Source organism: Channa argus, chromosome 4, assembly GCF_033026475.1.
Source record: "Channa argus isolate prfri chromosome 4, Channa argus male v1.0, whole genome shotgun sequence".
Taxonomy (NCBI): domain Eukaryota; kingdom Metazoa; phylum Chordata; class Actinopteri; order Anabantiformes; family Channidae; genus Channa; species Channa argus.
This window is the reverse complement of record NC_090200.1, coordinates 16,542,545-16,560,509: the sequence shown is the minus strand read 5'-3', so window position 1 is coordinate 16,560,509 and position 17,965 is coordinate 16,542,545. Positions and strand designations below refer to the sequence as shown.

Below are 17,965 nucleotides of genomic sequence, written 5' to 3'. Positions count from 1 at the left end.
TCTTACCTCTTTAACATTTGGCATTGGATTAAATCCACATTGACTACAGACTGTGATTTTGCACTCTGTACAAATGTTGTAGTTGGGAGGATCTTTAGAACCCACATTGAGTGGGAGTTTACAGAGAGGACAGGTAGACTTTCCCACTGAAGCTGATGCTTGTTTTGGTGGCTCTGCTGGAGGTTTTTCCACTTTTGGCTGTACTGATGGGGAACCCTTTGCCTGCTGTGGTTGTTCTGGCTTCTTATCCTGTTCTGATTTCTTGGCAGTGGGGGATTTGGAGTCCTTTGGTGCAGGCATTTTGGGAGAAACTGGTGGTGTAGTTTTGGATTCATCTTGAACAGCTGAGGAAATCAAAGTGGATGCAGAACTAAAAATGGAGGAACCAAAACCAAACATCTTCCCAGTAACTGACCCTGTGGGCTTTGCAGCATCGGTCTGACCTTTAGGTCCACCAAAACCAAAGAAGCCTCCAGATTCTTGCTGTGTAGCTGCCGTGGCATTTACCTGCTTTTGTGCAGGTTGGGTTGTGTGATCTGGTTGTTTTGGAGGACCTGCCTTCTGACTCTCCTGAGGGATTTTCTGACCAGGAACTGTGCTGTCTTGTGTATGACTCGCTATTCCTTTAGCAGCATCAGCCTTGGGTGGTTGTGCTGCGGGTGTAGATATCTTCCTCTGGGGAGATCCTGGTTGAGATGTCTTTTGTGATGCAGGCTGTGCTGAACTAGTCTTTTTTAACGACGAATCAACCAAATGTGTGTGTTTCTGAGGTTCAGTTTCTTTAGCAGCCCGTTTCACCTGGCAGTTTAGACAAAGCCACTCCTTTCCCTTAAAAAAACACATATTTATATTATAGATGGATATGTTTAAATAATACAAAATCACAAATGAAGAAAAATAAGAAAGACACAATTCCAGCTTAGTCCTTGTCTCACCACAGTATTTTGAAGGTGCCTGTTTGTGTGTAATTTAATAATAATAAATGTTTACAATATAATTGAATGAACACATTATGCTATCACAGCAATGTAAAAAAGAGCCTCTGAAAAATAACTAACACTATACTGCCACTAGTTTAACTTACAAATTATAAAGCAAATGACAAAGCTTCTGTGGTTTAGATTTACAACAACCACTTTCACAGAGCACTTGCAAAATGCACAGAATGATCTCTCACTCCTGATCTAGGTTCACCACTGTTTTAGCCATTGGTTTAAGGCTTATCACAAGATCAAGTAGCCTTGGAAAGTCCTTGGCAAGGCAGCCTACTAACTGTGAATTGAATTACCGAATCAAGTTTCTTGTCATTTGTGCTTCAGATAGCCTGGGAAATGCCATGTCTATTTGGCATGTCTGTGTGGTATTCCCTACAAGTTAATCCCCATCAAGTTTTTGAATTTACTTTTAAGGTAAATCTATTTCTCTAAGCTCCAACAATTTAATACAGCATATAAGCTAGAGACTTGGACCAATGTTCTTACAATTTCATCTAAAAGCAATGCCATATTTATATCACTTGTTACAGTCATTTTGTTTTTAGTTTTTAAGAGATGTAAAAGTAAACGCAAAAACATTAACACCAGACGTGTTTGTAGTTGCTTTTTTACATGGTATTAAAGCCCTTGTCTTTATACAGTCGTCTGACATTTTACCCACCCAAACAGATGCACCCTCAATGAACAATGAATGAATGGTGTGACTTATCTATTCACGAAAGTTCATCAGAGAAAAAAACAATTAATTATGCCCCTGTCATCTGTCTCAAACTCGCGGCCCGGGGGCCAATTGCGTCCGGCGATACGATATTTTGTGACCCGCAGGATGATATGAAAGTTTAATGTTAGTGCGGCCCACGAGTTTTATATGGCACTTTACCGCATTGTGTGCGGAAGGTTCCTTTTTTGTGCAAGCTGGAGCTGAACGAACCTACCAATCACAGTGGAGTATATGGCTCCCGGGGGCGGGCCATCGGCCGGGCCTGACGCAAGCAGAGAAACATTGCACAACTATGGAGGCGCCCGTGTAACATCACATAAGCGTCATAGAATTATTACTTCTTACTGTGCTTGAAATGAGGAGTGGACCTCCGATGGGGCCACTCGTCCGCTGTCCTGCTTCGGAGTGAGGCTGGAACCGCATCGGGGGCTTACCCGCCTATATATACATATATATATATATAGTCAACGGAACATCGGTGTTGGCAAGGACGTGCCACTGAATCCACGGGGTTATTATAGAAAATAAAAGCCAGTAAATAACGCCTCCATGGTTGCATCCCATTGTTTTATATAATAAATAAACAATGGTGTCCCACTGTCCCAACTGATAATGAACAGCCTGGTATCGAAAAGCCATGTTCCGAAGAACCGTTCATGTTCAGAAGAACCCATTGAAGTTAAAGAACTGTTAGTAGTGATGTTTGAGAAGATTAGTTTTTTTAACAAGGCTTTTTTTGTAGAATACCTGATGCGGCCCAGCCTCACCCAGACTCTGCCTCCTGCGGCCCCCAGGTTATTTGAGTTTGAGACCCCTGAACTAGACTATAAGTCTATAATGCAACACTATGCTATCACTTCATTTAAATGAGTGTTAACATGTCGAAACAACAAAATGAAAACTACTTAAGAGGCACTACTTGTAGCTTTCAGTCTTCTTATCATCCTACCTCTTTAACATTTGGCATGGGGTTAAATCCACACTGGTTGCAGACAGTAGATTTGCAGTCAGTGCAGGTATTGTAGTTGGGAGGATCCTTGGTGCCCGTATTGAGCATGACTTTACAGATTGGACAAGTGGATTGGCCTGCTTTGAGAGCACTTTGGGAAGCTGCGGCTGCAAATGGAGTCCCTGATGGAGTTTTATCCACTTTGGCCTGTCCTGCTGGACTTGCTCTTGGCTGATTAGGTTGCTCTTGTTTCTTGTCTTGATCTGACTTTTCGACAGAAAGTGGTTTGGTCTCCTTTCTAGACTGCATTTTGGGAGAAACTGGTGGTGTAGTTTTAAGCTCATCGTGATGGGCTGACGCCATCAAACTAGATGCAGAGCTGAAAATGGAGGAACCAAAACCAAACATCTTCTCAGACACTGACTCTTCAGGCTTTGCAGGTCCAGTTTTAGCACTGCCAAAGCCAAATAAACCTCCAGATTCTTGCTGGGGAGCTGGGGTGGCACTGGGTAGCTTGGATTCAGTGTGAATAGTCTTGTCTGGTTTTTGAGACCTTGATGCTCTCTGAGTCTCAGGTGTCAATTTTTGAACAGATGCTGGGCTGGCCTGTGTTTTACTTTCAGGTCCTTCAGCAGCTTCACCCTTGCCTGGCACTTTTGCAGATGTAAGCTGCATTTTCTGAGATGAGTCTGGTCCTGACATATCTTGTTTGACAGCTGCAACAGAGGATGATGTCTGGTGTTGAGCAGCAGAAACTTTGTGGGTCATAGGCATTTTCATGGAAGGTCCCACTGATTGAGAGGTTCCTTGTGCTCTCTGAATCTGGCAATTAAGACAAAGCCACTCATGCCCCTAAACACAAAATAAAAACATACATATATTTTATCAATGATAAGTTATTAATGCAATAAGGTGTAATAATAATATAAATATTAAAATATTGGGCATATGATTTTATAGTTGATAAGATACACAAGACTGACAATTAAAAATTTGCAGCGAATGATATGTAAATTACTATAGATTATTTAAATCGTACAGCACCTTCCAAATGTATTCATACCCCTTGAACTATTTTATGTTTTGTCACATTACAGCAAATAACGTAAATGTATTTTATTGGGATTTTATGTGATAGAGTAACACAAACTGGTTGATAATTGTAATGTGAAAGGAAAATTATAAACGGTTTTCAAAATGTATTTATTTTGCAAATAAATATCTAAAAAGTGTGGCGTGCAATTCCATTTAGCCCATTTTTGTAGAACCACTTTTCCTGAATTACAGCGGCAAGACTTTTAGGGTAAGTCTCTACCTGCTTTTCACATCTAGAAAACAAAACTTTTGCCCATTCTTCTTTCCAAAATAGCTCAAGCTTAGTCAGACTGGATGGAGAGTGTCTCCAGTGTCTGAATAGCAATTTTCAAGTCTGGCCACAGATACTGAACTGGATTTAGGTCTGGATTTTGACTGGGCCATTCTAACAAATGAATATGCTCTGATCTAAATCATTCCATTTTAGCTCTGGCTGTATGTTTAGGGTTGTTGTCCTGCTGGAAGTTGAACCTCTGCCCCTGTCTCAAGTCTTTTGCGGACTTCGGGTTTTCTTAGATTGGCTTAGGGTTTCTTCCTAGATTGCCCTGCATTTGGCTCCATCCATCTTCCCATCAATTGTGACCAGCTTCCCTGTCCCTGCCTAAGTAAAGCATCTCCAGAACATGATGCTGCCACCAGCAGGACAACAACTGACAAAAGGTGGTTCTACAAAAATGGGCTGAATGCAAATGCACCACACACTTTTTAGATATTTATTTATAAAATAAATACATTTTGAAAACCATTTATCATTTTCCTTTCACATTACAATTATAAACTAGTGTGTGTTACTATATCACAAAAATACCAATATTATACATTTACGTTTGTGGCTGTAACGTGACAACATGTGGAAAATTTCCAAGGCACATGTAGTTTTAACAAAGCATACCTATGAGATAATATTCTGAGCCAATACTTACTTCTGAGTCTGGAGGGCTGAAGCCACACAAGCTGCACACTTCAGTTTTACAGTGTGTACAGCTTTTATGGTTAGGTGGTTCCTTGGTATGCATATTAAGTTCTGTTGTCTTACACACAGGACAAAGGGACTTGGCTACTGCTTTTGAGTGAAGTCCGGCTTTGGTTTGTCCTGGTGATGAAGACCCCGGCTGGAACAGGCCAGGTGTGCTGGATCCTTTAGGGCCTTGTTGCTGAGATTGAGGCTTATCAGAGGACCGCTGCTGCGACGTAGTCCTGAGGCCTTGCTGCTGTTGTTCCACCTTAGATGAGCCCTGTTGTTGCTGGACAGATTTTAGTGACCCCTGCTCTTTTCCTGCTTTCGGTGATCCTTGCTGTAAACCAGTTTTTTGTGGCCCAATATTCGTAGACCCTTGCCCCCCAGTATTGCCAAGTTGTCGTTGTTGTGCATTAGTCTTATCAAACCCATGTTGTTGCACCTCTGTCTTAGTTTGAACCTGTTGTTGAGACGATGGCTTTGGAGACCCAGGTTGTACCTTAGTGTTAGACATAATCTGTTGTTGAGCTCCAGCATTTGGCGAGCCTTGCTGCAGTGGACCTTTAGGCTGTGTCTCAGTTTTTGGATGAGATGGCTGTCCACCAGGCTTGCTTGGGGATGCAGCCTGTCCATTCTTACAAAGCTGGGGTGATCCTTGTTTAGGAGAGGGTTGATTATTTTGCATAGGGGGGGTCTGGCCAGATTTTTTAGTTCCCTGTGGCTGCTGAGAGCCTTTGCCTGGACCTGCTGGTTGCTGTTCTGCAGATGACTTTGCAACCTGATGGGGAGGTGCTTTCTGATTTTTATCTTCCTCCCCATCATCTCCAAATAAGCCAAACTTATTGACAGCAGAGGACACAGCCCCGCTAAGGAATTTAGAAGAAAACATATTGGGGTCTTCCTCCTTTTCCTCTTCCTCCTCACAGGAGCTGGAATCTACAGGACTGTCAGAGTCAGAGCAGGGGCTGTCTCCTCTCTGTCCTGGCTCTCCTGCAGAGGCCTGGGGAGGGACTGGGGCCAGAGGTGTAGACAGGGCATCTACAGCCCCACTGCTGCTGCTACTGCTGCTACCACTGCTGCTCTCTGGGCTCTCCTCTGGCTCAACATTTATATCCGATTTCCTGAATGCGCGAGAAATAAAGGAGGAAGAGAGGGAAAGTGTGAGATTACAAGGAGCAAGATAAGAAGAAGGGATAATGAAAGAAAGTGTGAGAATTTGTAAGTGAAATTTACAGTAGTCTGAGTCAATGTGTTGTCTGGTGCACAAAATGAAAACAGCATGTGAAGTAAAGGAGATGCGTTTTACTTTAGGTAAGCTTTACATGTGGTCAACTTTTTAAAGGTTCTGTTTTTTATTATCTAATTCCACAAACTGCAATATTTTAAATCAGAGGACGTTCCACTTGAATACATTATAATTGTTTGACATAGTTCCGTGTGAATTTGCTTGAATCCCAGACGTAACGATTCCCATGGCGGTCGCCGCCTCTATACGCAGAAATTCATTAATGATTCAGCCTCCCTTTGATTTACTGTGCGCCGACTGTTGCTTTCAGGACCGCGGACAGCGGTGAGAGCCGCTCTGTTGATCACAGCGTCCAGAAACCTCGGAGGTTTCAGCCGGCAACACAATGCAGAGCAATGTGCAACACCGGAGACCGCTACCACTCTCAATAGACTCGCCTACTACAAACCCAATCACAGGAAGAATTGAACGAATTCGACTCCCACTGATGTGTTTACGCATCCATTGCCCAAAGTGCACCGAGTGAGAAATCCCATGCAGGATCTGTTTCACAGCAGCAAAACGAATAAACACGGAAAACCTGGCGTTCTCTCTGTAGAAACTGCGGGCACATCCGGGTAGGGGGCATCAAATATTACAATGGCAGCGAATTCTGACACTTTCCTTTACAAAAGCAACACTAAGAGCAGCACAGCCCCGCGATCAGCAATTCTAAATATAACAGACAGATTGGGCAAATACTACCCTCAGCTCACTAGCAGCAACGGTTCACCGGTGGCTTAATGGATGCATCCACGATGGAACCAAGGAAAAAAGCACCACTAGAAACCCGACAACATCTTAGTCCGCAGAGGGTAAGATGTAATGACAGCTTCGATCGCACGGGTGAGCAGGGATTAAAAAAAACATCATTACTTGTGTGCCCTTGACCAGGAACCTCGTAGTAAATATACATAGACACGTATTTCAAACCGGTCTGGATCAGCGACGAAACCCAACTAAATCCCTGTCATTGGTGGCATCTCCAGAAATGCCATCTGTTATCCGCTCCGTGTCCCCCCGATCATCTCCTCCCATTCTGCAGCCGAGCATCCTTCACCCTCCACGGTCACAATGTCAAACACTGAAGCGCAGTTTCACAGGGGAACATGCGGGAATTATACCTTCATCAAAGGCAGTTTTGTCCCCCCATCCTCACCAAATGTCCTCAGATATCCCTTGTCCCTGTCTATCTTATCGCCGAGGGATGGAGGGCACAGGGCAGCAGATAGAGAGCGATCAGCATCCACTCCGCCCCCCCACTCCAGTGCGCAGGCGCAGCATCTGACAGGTGGTCACAATATATATCACGCACGGAAATTGAAATTAAAGGGGACAAGGCGATTATTTCCCCGGAGCCACGTGTAATCAGCGATGAGGGCCTTAGAGGACGCCTTCACTGATTTTGAACTTGCTTTGCGTTTAGCTAGTACATGTGCTTAAATGCCATTAAACTTCCCATTGTCTTCCCCACATTAAAACATCTCTCCACTTGTTGCTCTTTCTATGGAGTTTGTAATCATTGTCAGCTTCCTTTTGCAGAGCTCCCTAAAATGACATCATCTGAACTCCTAATGATGAAAAACTCCTCCAGGTGATGTCATCCTGAGGAGAAATATTTTAATATAGGGAAGTCAAAAGAAATATTTGGATGATGGGGACACAAACATTTCCTCAGGGACTGTCACCGTTGAGATCAAGGGTACTTTTGAGGGATAATGTAATTTTTAGTCATGATTGTGCTGGGCCATAAAAGCCACACTAAGCATTGCATATTCAGTTTACCTTAATATAAATATCTGTATTTTCCATGAATCTAATTTTTTGAAAATATCACAGTCTGTTGTATTGCAATGTGGACTTGTTTCTTCTGTTTTGTATCATACAGTAGATATAAACTACCAGTGCATGTCAGGCATAGTTTTTAATTTCTACAATAGTTATTTGGATCTACTATATTAATATGTCATGTGTACTGATTCATGTTATCACAAAAAGTATTTGTTTGAAGTTGTATGCCAGGCCATCATTCATAATACTCAGCCCATATTTCCCCTGTGTGTTTGTGAAGATATTTGTTTATACAGTAGAGTGCAAAACTCTGCAGGCCCTTACTTTAAAAAGCAAGTAAAACAGATGCTTTTTTCAATATACAAAATGTTCCTTCATCATCAGAAATAACAGAAATTAGCCAAGAAATGTATAAAAAGAAAGTATTAGTATAAAAAAAAAATGATATAAAAAATTATACCATTGTAAAATTTGGCCTTCTTCATTATTAAATGTTCTCTAATACTGTGTATGTTCTCTTAGCATATCTATGCTTCTCCAGCCCGTTTGTGTGCGCTCTGAGCAGAGGTAATTTTGGCCCATTCTTCCTCACATAATTGCTCTGGGTCTACCAAATTGCTTGGTGGTCTGCCACATACTACCTTCTTTAAACCTATCTTCAGGTTTTCAAGCATATTTAAATCTGGAGACTCAGACGGCCATGGTAAAATATTAACGCTATTCTTTTTAAACCATTTTTGGAGTTGACTTTGCTTGGTACTTTGGATTATTGTCTTGTTGATTTTTGTTTTTTGAGCAGTGATAGGAGGCTTTACTTTAAAATCTTCTGATAATGGGCTGTAATAATTCTTCCTTTTAACTTTATGCAGAGGTCCATTGCCCGATGCAGACATTCACCCACAAAGCCTCACCAAACCTCCACCATGTTTGTCAGTGAGAATGCTGTTTTTCTTATTATTACCACATGTTTGTTGGGCAGTGGACACTGCTGTCCTAAAGTCCCACCACAGCACTTTAAATGGGATGAGGTCTGAACTTTCACTATAGGCCATTAGAAGACACTGGTGCTTTTATTTTTCAGGCATTCCGATCGCAAAAATTCTACTTTGGTCTCATCTGTCCATACATTGTTCCAGACGTCTTGTGGTTTGGTCTCCTGACAACTCTTCCGAACTGTAATCTCACTCTACAGCCTCATGAAATTTGATTTAATTCATTTAGAGGACTTCTGAACGCTTTTTTCCCTTTTCCCATAGTTTTTGGTGATTTTGGCAAACTGCTAAAAGAGACTTTTTTTACCGTGACTTTCTGTCTCTTTTCTCTGACTTTTCTAAACTCCTTGATCATGTTTGTTACTTCTGATGACGGAAGAAGATTTACACTAGCTGGATGTGCATTAAATATTATGTTTGTAAGAAATATTATTTGTTTTACCTGTTTTTTTGCAATTTCATGTTAAGGGGAGAAAACCTTGTTCACTCAACTTTATGTGATAAAAAAAGAAATTTTCTAATATCTGAACAGTGATGCCAGATACACCTTAAAATTACAGTATCATCAAAATTTCTGTCTTTTTGTCAGTGTAGCAAATCAATCCACATACAGAGTATGGATAGTGGAGGACATAGACTTGCCTTCAGACCTGCTACATAATATGCACTATACAGTTCATTGGATGTAATTTAAACAGCATCTAGTTTTGAACATCAGTCAATAATTATATTTAAAAAATATCTAGGCATACTCTTAACAGGCATGATATACTTTTTAGCAGTAACAAGTGCATTTTCCATTAGATGTCTTTTGTTGCAGCAATTTGCAACAATTCTTCCACTGTTCACAGACTGTCAACAATTTCCTGTTGGGCCTAAATGAAAGGTTGTTGCTATTGGTTGCACAGAATATTGAATGGAGATGTATGCAATAGGAAGTGAACACCCACAGGCACAAATCAACTCCTACGTAGGTCTCTGCAACCTCTCTCTTCCTCCTGCACAAGCTTTCTTTTTCTGGCATTTTTCCCTCGAGAGGTTTTCTTCAGAGCAGATGTGATATGAAAAGAGAGTCAGAGAAATATTACTCTGTGATGCCAGGAGAGTAATCAAACCCTGGCTTTTTTTCTGGCAGTTTTTCTTTTTGTTTTTCTTTCCTCCTTCTAAGCTAGATAAAAAGACATGCTCAGTCCAACCATGAACTGAGAGCATGATGCTTGACATGTGTCAGTATTTCTACTCTGTACTCTGTAGGATTCAAAATTCTATTAAAAAATCAAACAGTTGTATACACAATGTATACTCTGTTAAACTTAAGGTCTTCATTTCTACATGCCTTTGTAAAATTTGGGGGTTAGCAAACTTAAATAAAAAGCAGGAGGATAATGGTAATCCTCACTCTGACAGATGGATAATTCACCGCCTGCCATAAGTCATTTATCATTGTTAAAGGAGACACATGGTCCTTACACTCAGATGTACAGTAAATTTCCTCTAACAACACACAGTAGATATACTCCAATTTTGGTTTGTGGAAAGCATGAGTGAGATGTGTGGGAAGGATGGAGAGCAAGTGGTGTGTGGGTGTGTGAAGGAGTTACGTCATCTGTAATGTGTGAGCGGCAGAATCGCTATGGTCTCTCTCTGGAAGGCGCCAGATTTGGCTTGATTGGAGACACACACACAAACACACACACAAATGCACACAGACACACACACACATACACACAGGAAACATTCATCAGCACAATCTCCATCTGGGGATATGGGCTGTACAGTAACTTTGCTGTGGGCTTTGCCCGGAAATCCTTTAAGTAATCTTGGGCTGCTTATATATATCTCATAACAATCTGGTTCTTGAAAGTATTTTGGGTTAACAAAATAAATGATAATCCCCTTCCTGTTAGTGTGGAGTATTAAAATGCATCTTATGTCAAAGGTGGCTGATCTTTAAATTGTTTTATTCCTCATTTAATGTCGCTTTTATATTCTTAAGGTCTTGTTTACTATTCCAATTTGTTCTGCCTAAAGTTTGTTTTGTACATTGACTTGCCTTGATATGTACCAGAGGCAATACAAAACAACATTTACCTGATTGATTGATTGATTTTCGATGTGATGTGTATGATGTGAAATTGTTTTAATCCTGCTCCACAAGTGAGATGTGTTCGTCAGTCAACAATATTATGTAAGACTATAAAACAGCAGGAAATCACCAGATGCGATACCATCATGTTCCTCTCTTTTTATCTCCCCTCGCTTGTCACTTTAAATGCAATGTCTACTATCTCTACAGTCACCATCCTTTTTTTCTCCCATGCTCTCTCTGATATCGTCAGACCAGACTTAAATCCTACACTCACATAGCTGACAAATCACACACTTTTAACATCCTCGCACATTTTCACAGTGACAGACCCCAAAATGAATTGCATTCTTCCATGTGTGAAGAGTGAAAAATAATTCAAGCTGCTCATGAGGAACAGTTTGAAAAGCTCGAATGATAAATCAAATTTTGCCTGTGGGTTCCTTTGTCTGGCTTCACCATGTGTGGAGTGAATAAAGTCACACACAGGACAAGAGATAAAATCAAAGGAATGTTTTTTCATTTCATTTTGATTTAATCAGATTTGTTAATAAAAACATATTCCCAAAAGGAAAATCAACAGTTGATTAGCTTCCCTCACTCTGCTTCTTTATTTATGATTTGATTTAGCATTTCTAATGGTATAGAAAAGTCTGTGTTAGTAGCACCAGAGTCTTTTAAAAATGTGTTTCTGTTCACTAAAATATTGGAGGATCCCACTTGACATTCAAATCAAATAAAAATTAAACCTACTGCATACTGTGCAGCTTAAACTAAAACCATGAACTCCTAGAGAAGAAACCTGGACTCTTAGAAGTTCGGCGGTCTTAAACCTTTAGGCAGAGGTGGGCTACAGGTCTCTGGTCCACCACAAGGCCCTTAGAGAAACCTGCATTATTTTAGAAGTTTGCAGCGTGCAAAACATGCAAGTCTTTTGATTGTGGGAGGAAGCCCTCTCTCCTATTAACTCATCCCTAGTTTCCATTTTCTAAATATAAATATAAACAGAAGGGTGTCGTGTCTGACAGCTGGCCCGACGCCTCTGTGGTTCCCTGTTCTGCAGCACTGCCTTTCTGTTCATTCAGGCATAAGCCATTAGAAAGACTTCGCATTTGTAGACAATTTGTATTCGTCCCTGCACAGTCAAGCCTGATGCCGGCACTCACACACCCATCTTTCTCTCTCTTTCTCTGTTTGGCTCTCTCACACACAATCAAGCTCAATCAAACACAGTTCAGACGCAGTACTTATCTCTCCCTCATTTTAATTAAGCTGACACATGCTGCCTAGCAGCCTAGAAGTCCCTCAGCTGTAATTCTCATGGATGAGATGAGAACTTCCAACAACAACCAAGAAGCCACTTGCTATCACCTTCTTATTTTTTTAAAGATACGAGTTTGCAAAAAAACACACACCTCTGAGGTTGACCCTTGAGGAAGGCAAAACAGTTTTTCCCCGGCATGGTTTTCTCTGGAGCAGAGCCTGGGCAGTGTGGAACCGTAACCTGCATGAAGGTGTATTGCTGTTCTCTCTAGGTCTCTAGGTCTCTGTGCCTGTGTGTTTAGCAGGTTCACCATGTAATCTATACAGTAACCCGATCACACACACTTTGCCAGTGTCATTAAATTTACATATCTGCCCTGACCAGAGGGAAATTTGTCCTCACAACATTAGTCTTTAGATATAATCAGACGAATGGAATGCACTAAAATTATGAATTGAAAACCAAACGTCAGCTGAGAACTGGTATTAAATTATGGCATCCAAGTGTAATTTGTATCACGTGAGCTGTCATATTGTATTTATGATATTAATATCTACAACATATTGTCTGAGTGACTGACTCTTAAGTAAGACAGCTTTTACCATAAAAGTGCTTGTTTCTCTTGAACACATGGATATTTATGTATCATTCAAGCCACTACTTTATGACATATTATAAACTTACCAGCAATGACTGACTGATAACTTGATTGTGTGACAATGTTATCAAGCCTTTGCAGTCTGCTGTATTTCACTATGGGACACGGTTTGTGCTTGTTTTCTCCCTTCCCCACGCAGCATCATGCTAGGCCTCACTGCACAAGTCTCTAAAGCCACTCAGTCTTTTTTTTTTCCCTGACGAGTGACCGCTGCTCTCTGCTGCACTAAAAATACTTTTAAAGAAACAGCGTCCACAAGATGTGAGCATACCCACCATCACTACCTCCCCTCTTATCACAGTATATTGCTTTTCTCACCAGCCCCTCCCTTTCCTGCCATGTCATGGGAGAATTCCCAGGATAACACAGCTCAAGTCTCAGAAACCTACAAATCAGTGAGCAGGAAATCACTGTTGATCGTGATCACACTGGCAGCCAGTAGGAGAGAGCAGTTGTAGGATACGTTTAAAGCGGTGGGGCAATGATAGATGAGTAACACAAAGATAGGTCACTTCCAGATGTGAAGACTAAAATGCAGAAGCCTCTAAAATGCTCTAATTAGAAAAGATTGGTAAACACAGCAGAGCTGCAGCTGCTTTAATGCTAATGGAAGTCTTTCTTGGAAGTGGCAAATGCCTTGAGTAAGAGTTTCTCACCATTTTTATTCATCAGACAAACCTTGTTGTCGTCAATAACTTCTAATAATAAAAGGCAACAGAAAGTGTACACATATGCATTGTGTTTCAGGCAGAGCTCTTTCACTGTGTGGCACAGAACCCCTGAAATTGTATGTATCCCCCACTGAACAGTGTTTCCTTATATCAGGATGTTTGTAGAGGTGCTGTGATGAGGGCTAGACACCAGAGTGTATATAATTGAAGAGGTGTAAAAGAAGATGGGGCTTTGAACTACATTAGGTCTCGTGGCTTACCAGTGTACCATGTCAGAGGCAAACTTTGTTCACTGAACAGGCATTGTACTCATTGTGTACTCATTGTGCATATAAAATCCAAAAGCATCACGAAAGAGTGCTGTGACTAAATGTTTATTCACCATGCTGTGCAAGTTATTCAATTCACATTTATCTATTTCAGAAGTGTATTTATGAATCATTTAATGTATGCTTTCTATCATATCTTAAAATGTTCACACCTCAGAAGTCTACTTAGCATTTAGCATTAAAAAGATTACACATGCACAAGTGACATAACATTACGTGAAGCCTTTGGAATGATCTGGTCTGGGGTGTTCGGTGTGAACAGTTCTCTTTAGGGCATTCTAGAGCCTATCTGTTGGGTTGAGGTCAGGGCTACTTTTCCAGAGTGATTCTGTAGGAGACTGACTTCATTGTTTGGGTTCACAGTCCGGGTATCTGGGTATCAGCTGGCAAGACAGGCACCCTGACATTATCCAAATGGAATGCAGTCTAGGGCCAGAAGCAGCAAAGTACGGTAGCTTCTCCACAGGACAACGCAACTGGGATAATGCTTTCATGTAGGTAAGCAGTTTCCTGTTTCTATCATACATGGTGCTGAGTTTTGTTCCCCCACAATACAGCCCCAGTTTTGTCAGTCAACCTATCATTTTTCCAGTATTATTAACAATGTGCTCTTCGGCATACAGGAAAGTCATTGTTCATTTCAGAACTACAACTGAGCTGAAGTAGTAGCATTCCTCTATTGCCATTTGAAAGATGCTAGTCAAAAGAGAATGAGACCTTGCATGTGTTGGTCAGTGTGTATAGCAATTATTTCTAAGTTGGATACTATGGTGATTGAGAGAGGCATCACTTTCCAGTGTGCTTTTCATCAGGGAGTTATACTCTAATATCACCTGCACTGGCACCTGCTTGGCGTAAAACTGCAGAACAGCAGAGAAACCATACCACCTGGTGAGTCTGCATGTGCCCCTGTGTGCGACTGACTATTCACACTGCACTCAACCTGCCCAGGGAAAGGATCCATTCTCTCATCAAATATTCACCAGCAGCTACAGCCTCCCAGCTACCTGCTGCTATAATGCACACTTATTGCTTTGGTATTGGTACCTGATGTATTCACTGAAAAAAAAAAAAAAAAAAGCATAATATGTTTGAAAAGTTCACTTTGATGGTCACATTTCCGATTTATGCAGTACGGCTTCAAGTCTAAAATCAGTGCATGCACAGCTTAATGAAGCAAATCCTCAACTTTAGTGCTAGCGGGCTGGGTTGCTAAATTCTAAGCTAAAAATCTATTCTCAGGTGTAGATCAATTCAGAAATATGCAGCTTCTTGGTGCTGTTTGTATAATAGCCTGCTGTAATGCACCTGCAGTGTTTGTGTATCGTCATTCAAATAAGCTTTATCAACATTTCATGCATTTTTAATGGTTTATTTTTCAGTAACAGCCACAATGACCTGCTCAAAGAGAATCAGTAACTTTAAGCTGCAGATCAATCAGTCAGTCAAAATGGTAGTATTGATCCACACTATTCATGGACGTATGCATTTACTCCGGTCTTGCTTATACACTCACATCAATTGCACACAGTCTAGATGACTAGAGTGTTATTCATCTAGTCTAGAGTGTTATTGAAATGTAAATGAAAAACAACATGTATACATGACTTGAAACTGACTCAAATGTAAACCTATAAATTATAAATGCCCAAAACTCCATAATCAAAAGACAAACCTAGAGCTGATGTACATTGTGAGAACAAATGCAGTACACTGATATTCTCAATTACTGGATGTATACTGAAAAGAAGAAACACAAATACATTTAATTTCAAAGAAACATTAAGTCGAGTAATGGCCTTCAGTTAATTTATTTCTCTATACAAACACAGCACACACTATAGTGAATTACTATAGTAGTATAATTTTGAGACATACAAATAAATGCTTAACAGGACAAACCGTGGTACATAACTAATTTCCAAAGATAGAACTATATATGTATTACTAGGTAAGATGTATCACAAAATACAGGAGTCTATGCACTGCTGGGCAAATTGGATAAAGTACTGTTGCTTGTACATGACAGACAGCACTACCTACTAGGGGTCCATGTAGAACTAGAAAGTACAAAATATAAAGCTGAAAGTTAAAGAGGCAAATCTTATTTAATCACTTACAAAGTATTAACTTACAAGCCTCTTTGATGAATGTCGCTGGAAATGTCAAAAAGGGTGAACAATCTTCTTAATACTTTTAATTAAATCACTCATACAAATCCCTACTTTTTCTGTGGAAGGAGCTCTGTCTTTGCCATTGCAACATCTGTTGACATCTTAGAGCCTTAAGCAGTATCTCTCAATGCACCTCATCAGTAGTCTATGGCTGACTCAGGGCTGGCTAAAATGTTGTCTTGTGCTTTATTTTCCCATTCCCTGGGTGAGAAGAGAGGAAAATAATTCCATTCAAAATTCAACCTTCCATATTCAAACAATAATATTAGGACCAGTGAAGTTTATCCACAAATATTTACAGGAAGACAGATAAATAAACAATATCAATATTCATTAAAAGAGCAGCTTTGTTAAAATCTAACTCAATCCACTTAAAGCAGTAAACACGTTGGTTTCCTACAGTAAATGCTCCTTTAATGAAACACTGGAATATATGTGCATATTGCATTGGATGCATCTTCAGCTCTAAAATTATTTCAGAATCTCCAGCGAATCAGGAAGCGTAGCGGAACCTCTTTCTCCTACATTGCACGCCTGAGAGTAGAGCTTCAAATTTCGAATCCTCATATTCATAGCGATGCTGTTGTAAGTGATCCTTGAGTAAAGCCACTCTATCCTATGTGTATTGTAGCAAGGCTTTTGTGTATTGTGCTACACATTTTAATTCGTTCCCTTCCTATTTTCCCCTTGCAGAGCCACTATGTATGTGTTGCCTGACGACCCTTGCTGTTTGTTGTTTAACAGGCTCGGCCAGCTGTTGGGACTGACACGGTGCAAAGGTCAGAGTGATGTAATGAGAGAGACGCAGGGATAAAGAGATGGATTACAGGAGAGAACAGCTCCCACAGGGGCACAAATGTTGTGATTACACCCAGATTAATGACATAGCACTCACTGCATCACACACACGTGTTCATGGCCTGGGCTTTATATTCACTGAACATAATATACCTTAATGCATGCAAACACAGAGACATGTATCCAAGCAAAGTTGCACAGATGGATTTATTTGCAGAAATTCTGCTGGAAATGCATTTCAAAAATACACACTTGGTATTTTAACTCTGCTAAACAGCATGACTCATTTATACCAGTCTGGCACGCTCACTTTCACATTAGTTTGGGACATCTGTGTTTCCTGATTGTCTAAACCTGTCTCACTTCTCCTTGCAGACTCAGAGTTCAGGATGACTTGGAGTTCGACAGCACTATAATTCAAAGACCTGTTGGTCCCATAAGATGCAAAAACCCCAAGGTGAGTAATGTGCAGAACTTCACATCACACATCTCCCTGGTTACACTTTCCATGATCTCTTTTTCCTTTCCTTCTACTTTGCTCACTTCTACATCTTTCTCTCTCTCTCTCTCTCTCTCTCTCTCTCTCTCTCTCTCTCTCATTGACTCATTCCAGCTCTGCATTCCCTTGGCCATCAGTAGTAGGAAAAAGCCAGATGATCTACACCTTCCATCTTTCTCACTTCGTCGTCTGTCCTTTTTAAGCCTCTCGTGTGTTCTGAAATATGTGAGCAGCGGGAAACATCCCAGGATGATCGGAGGTAGACATCTTTTTATATACAGTGCAAACCCCTCCAAGGGATCACGGAGAGGCACACACATCTATGAATCATGCTGAATCAACTGATTGATTTTTATTGGGCTGCTTGGGTCTCACAGATGTCTTTTCAAATCATATGTGGGACAAACACAGATTGATGACTAAATAGACACATGTAGAAAATGTAATTTTGCACCGGTCAGTCAAACCTGTTCTGGTTATTTAATGTACTGAGTGCTGAGAAGGAAATGTTCCTCAATGGCAGCTGTGTCAGCAAGATAACACATACCACATGTTGGCACACTGCTTGTGTGTACAGCTTGTTGATGTCTGTGTTATTTCAGGCCCCTTTATGTACGTTGTGTATTTCTGTATTCATCTTTGTGTGTGTGTTTCTGTTTGTATGGTTTTGTGCATGTGTGCGTGTGTGTGTGTGAGATTG

At 40.8% G+C, this 17,965-nt stretch overlaps 1 protein-coding gene across 11 annotated transcripts in view; it reads right to left on the bottom strand.

The window, feature by feature from the left end:
• The window catches only part of pclob (piccolo presynaptic cytomatrix protein b), a 56,783-nt gene extending 49,428 nt beyond the window's left edge, over nt 1-7,355 (bottom strand). For 6 of the 11 annotated variants that reach the window (XM_067501246.1, XM_067501251.1, XM_067501250.1 and 3 more), the window contains exons 1-4: nt 7,128-7,347; nt 4,684-5,839; nt 2,666-3,517; nt 7-828 (exon numbers count right to left, since the gene is read on the bottom strand). In XM_067501246.1, coding sequence (XP_067357347.1) covers nt 7-828; nt 2,666-3,517; nt 4,684-5,607 — 2,598 coding nt within the window. In that variant the 5' untranslated portion in view covers nt 5,608-5,839; nt 7,128-7,347. Of the gene's footprint in view, nt 1-6; nt 829-2,665; nt 3,518-4,683; nt 5,840-7,127 lie in introns of all 11 variants that reach the window. The other 5 variants (XM_067501255.1, XM_067501256.1, XM_067501254.1 and 2 more) reach the window with 3 other exon arrangements.
• Nucleotides 7,356-17,965: the final 10,610 nt, after the last annotated feature.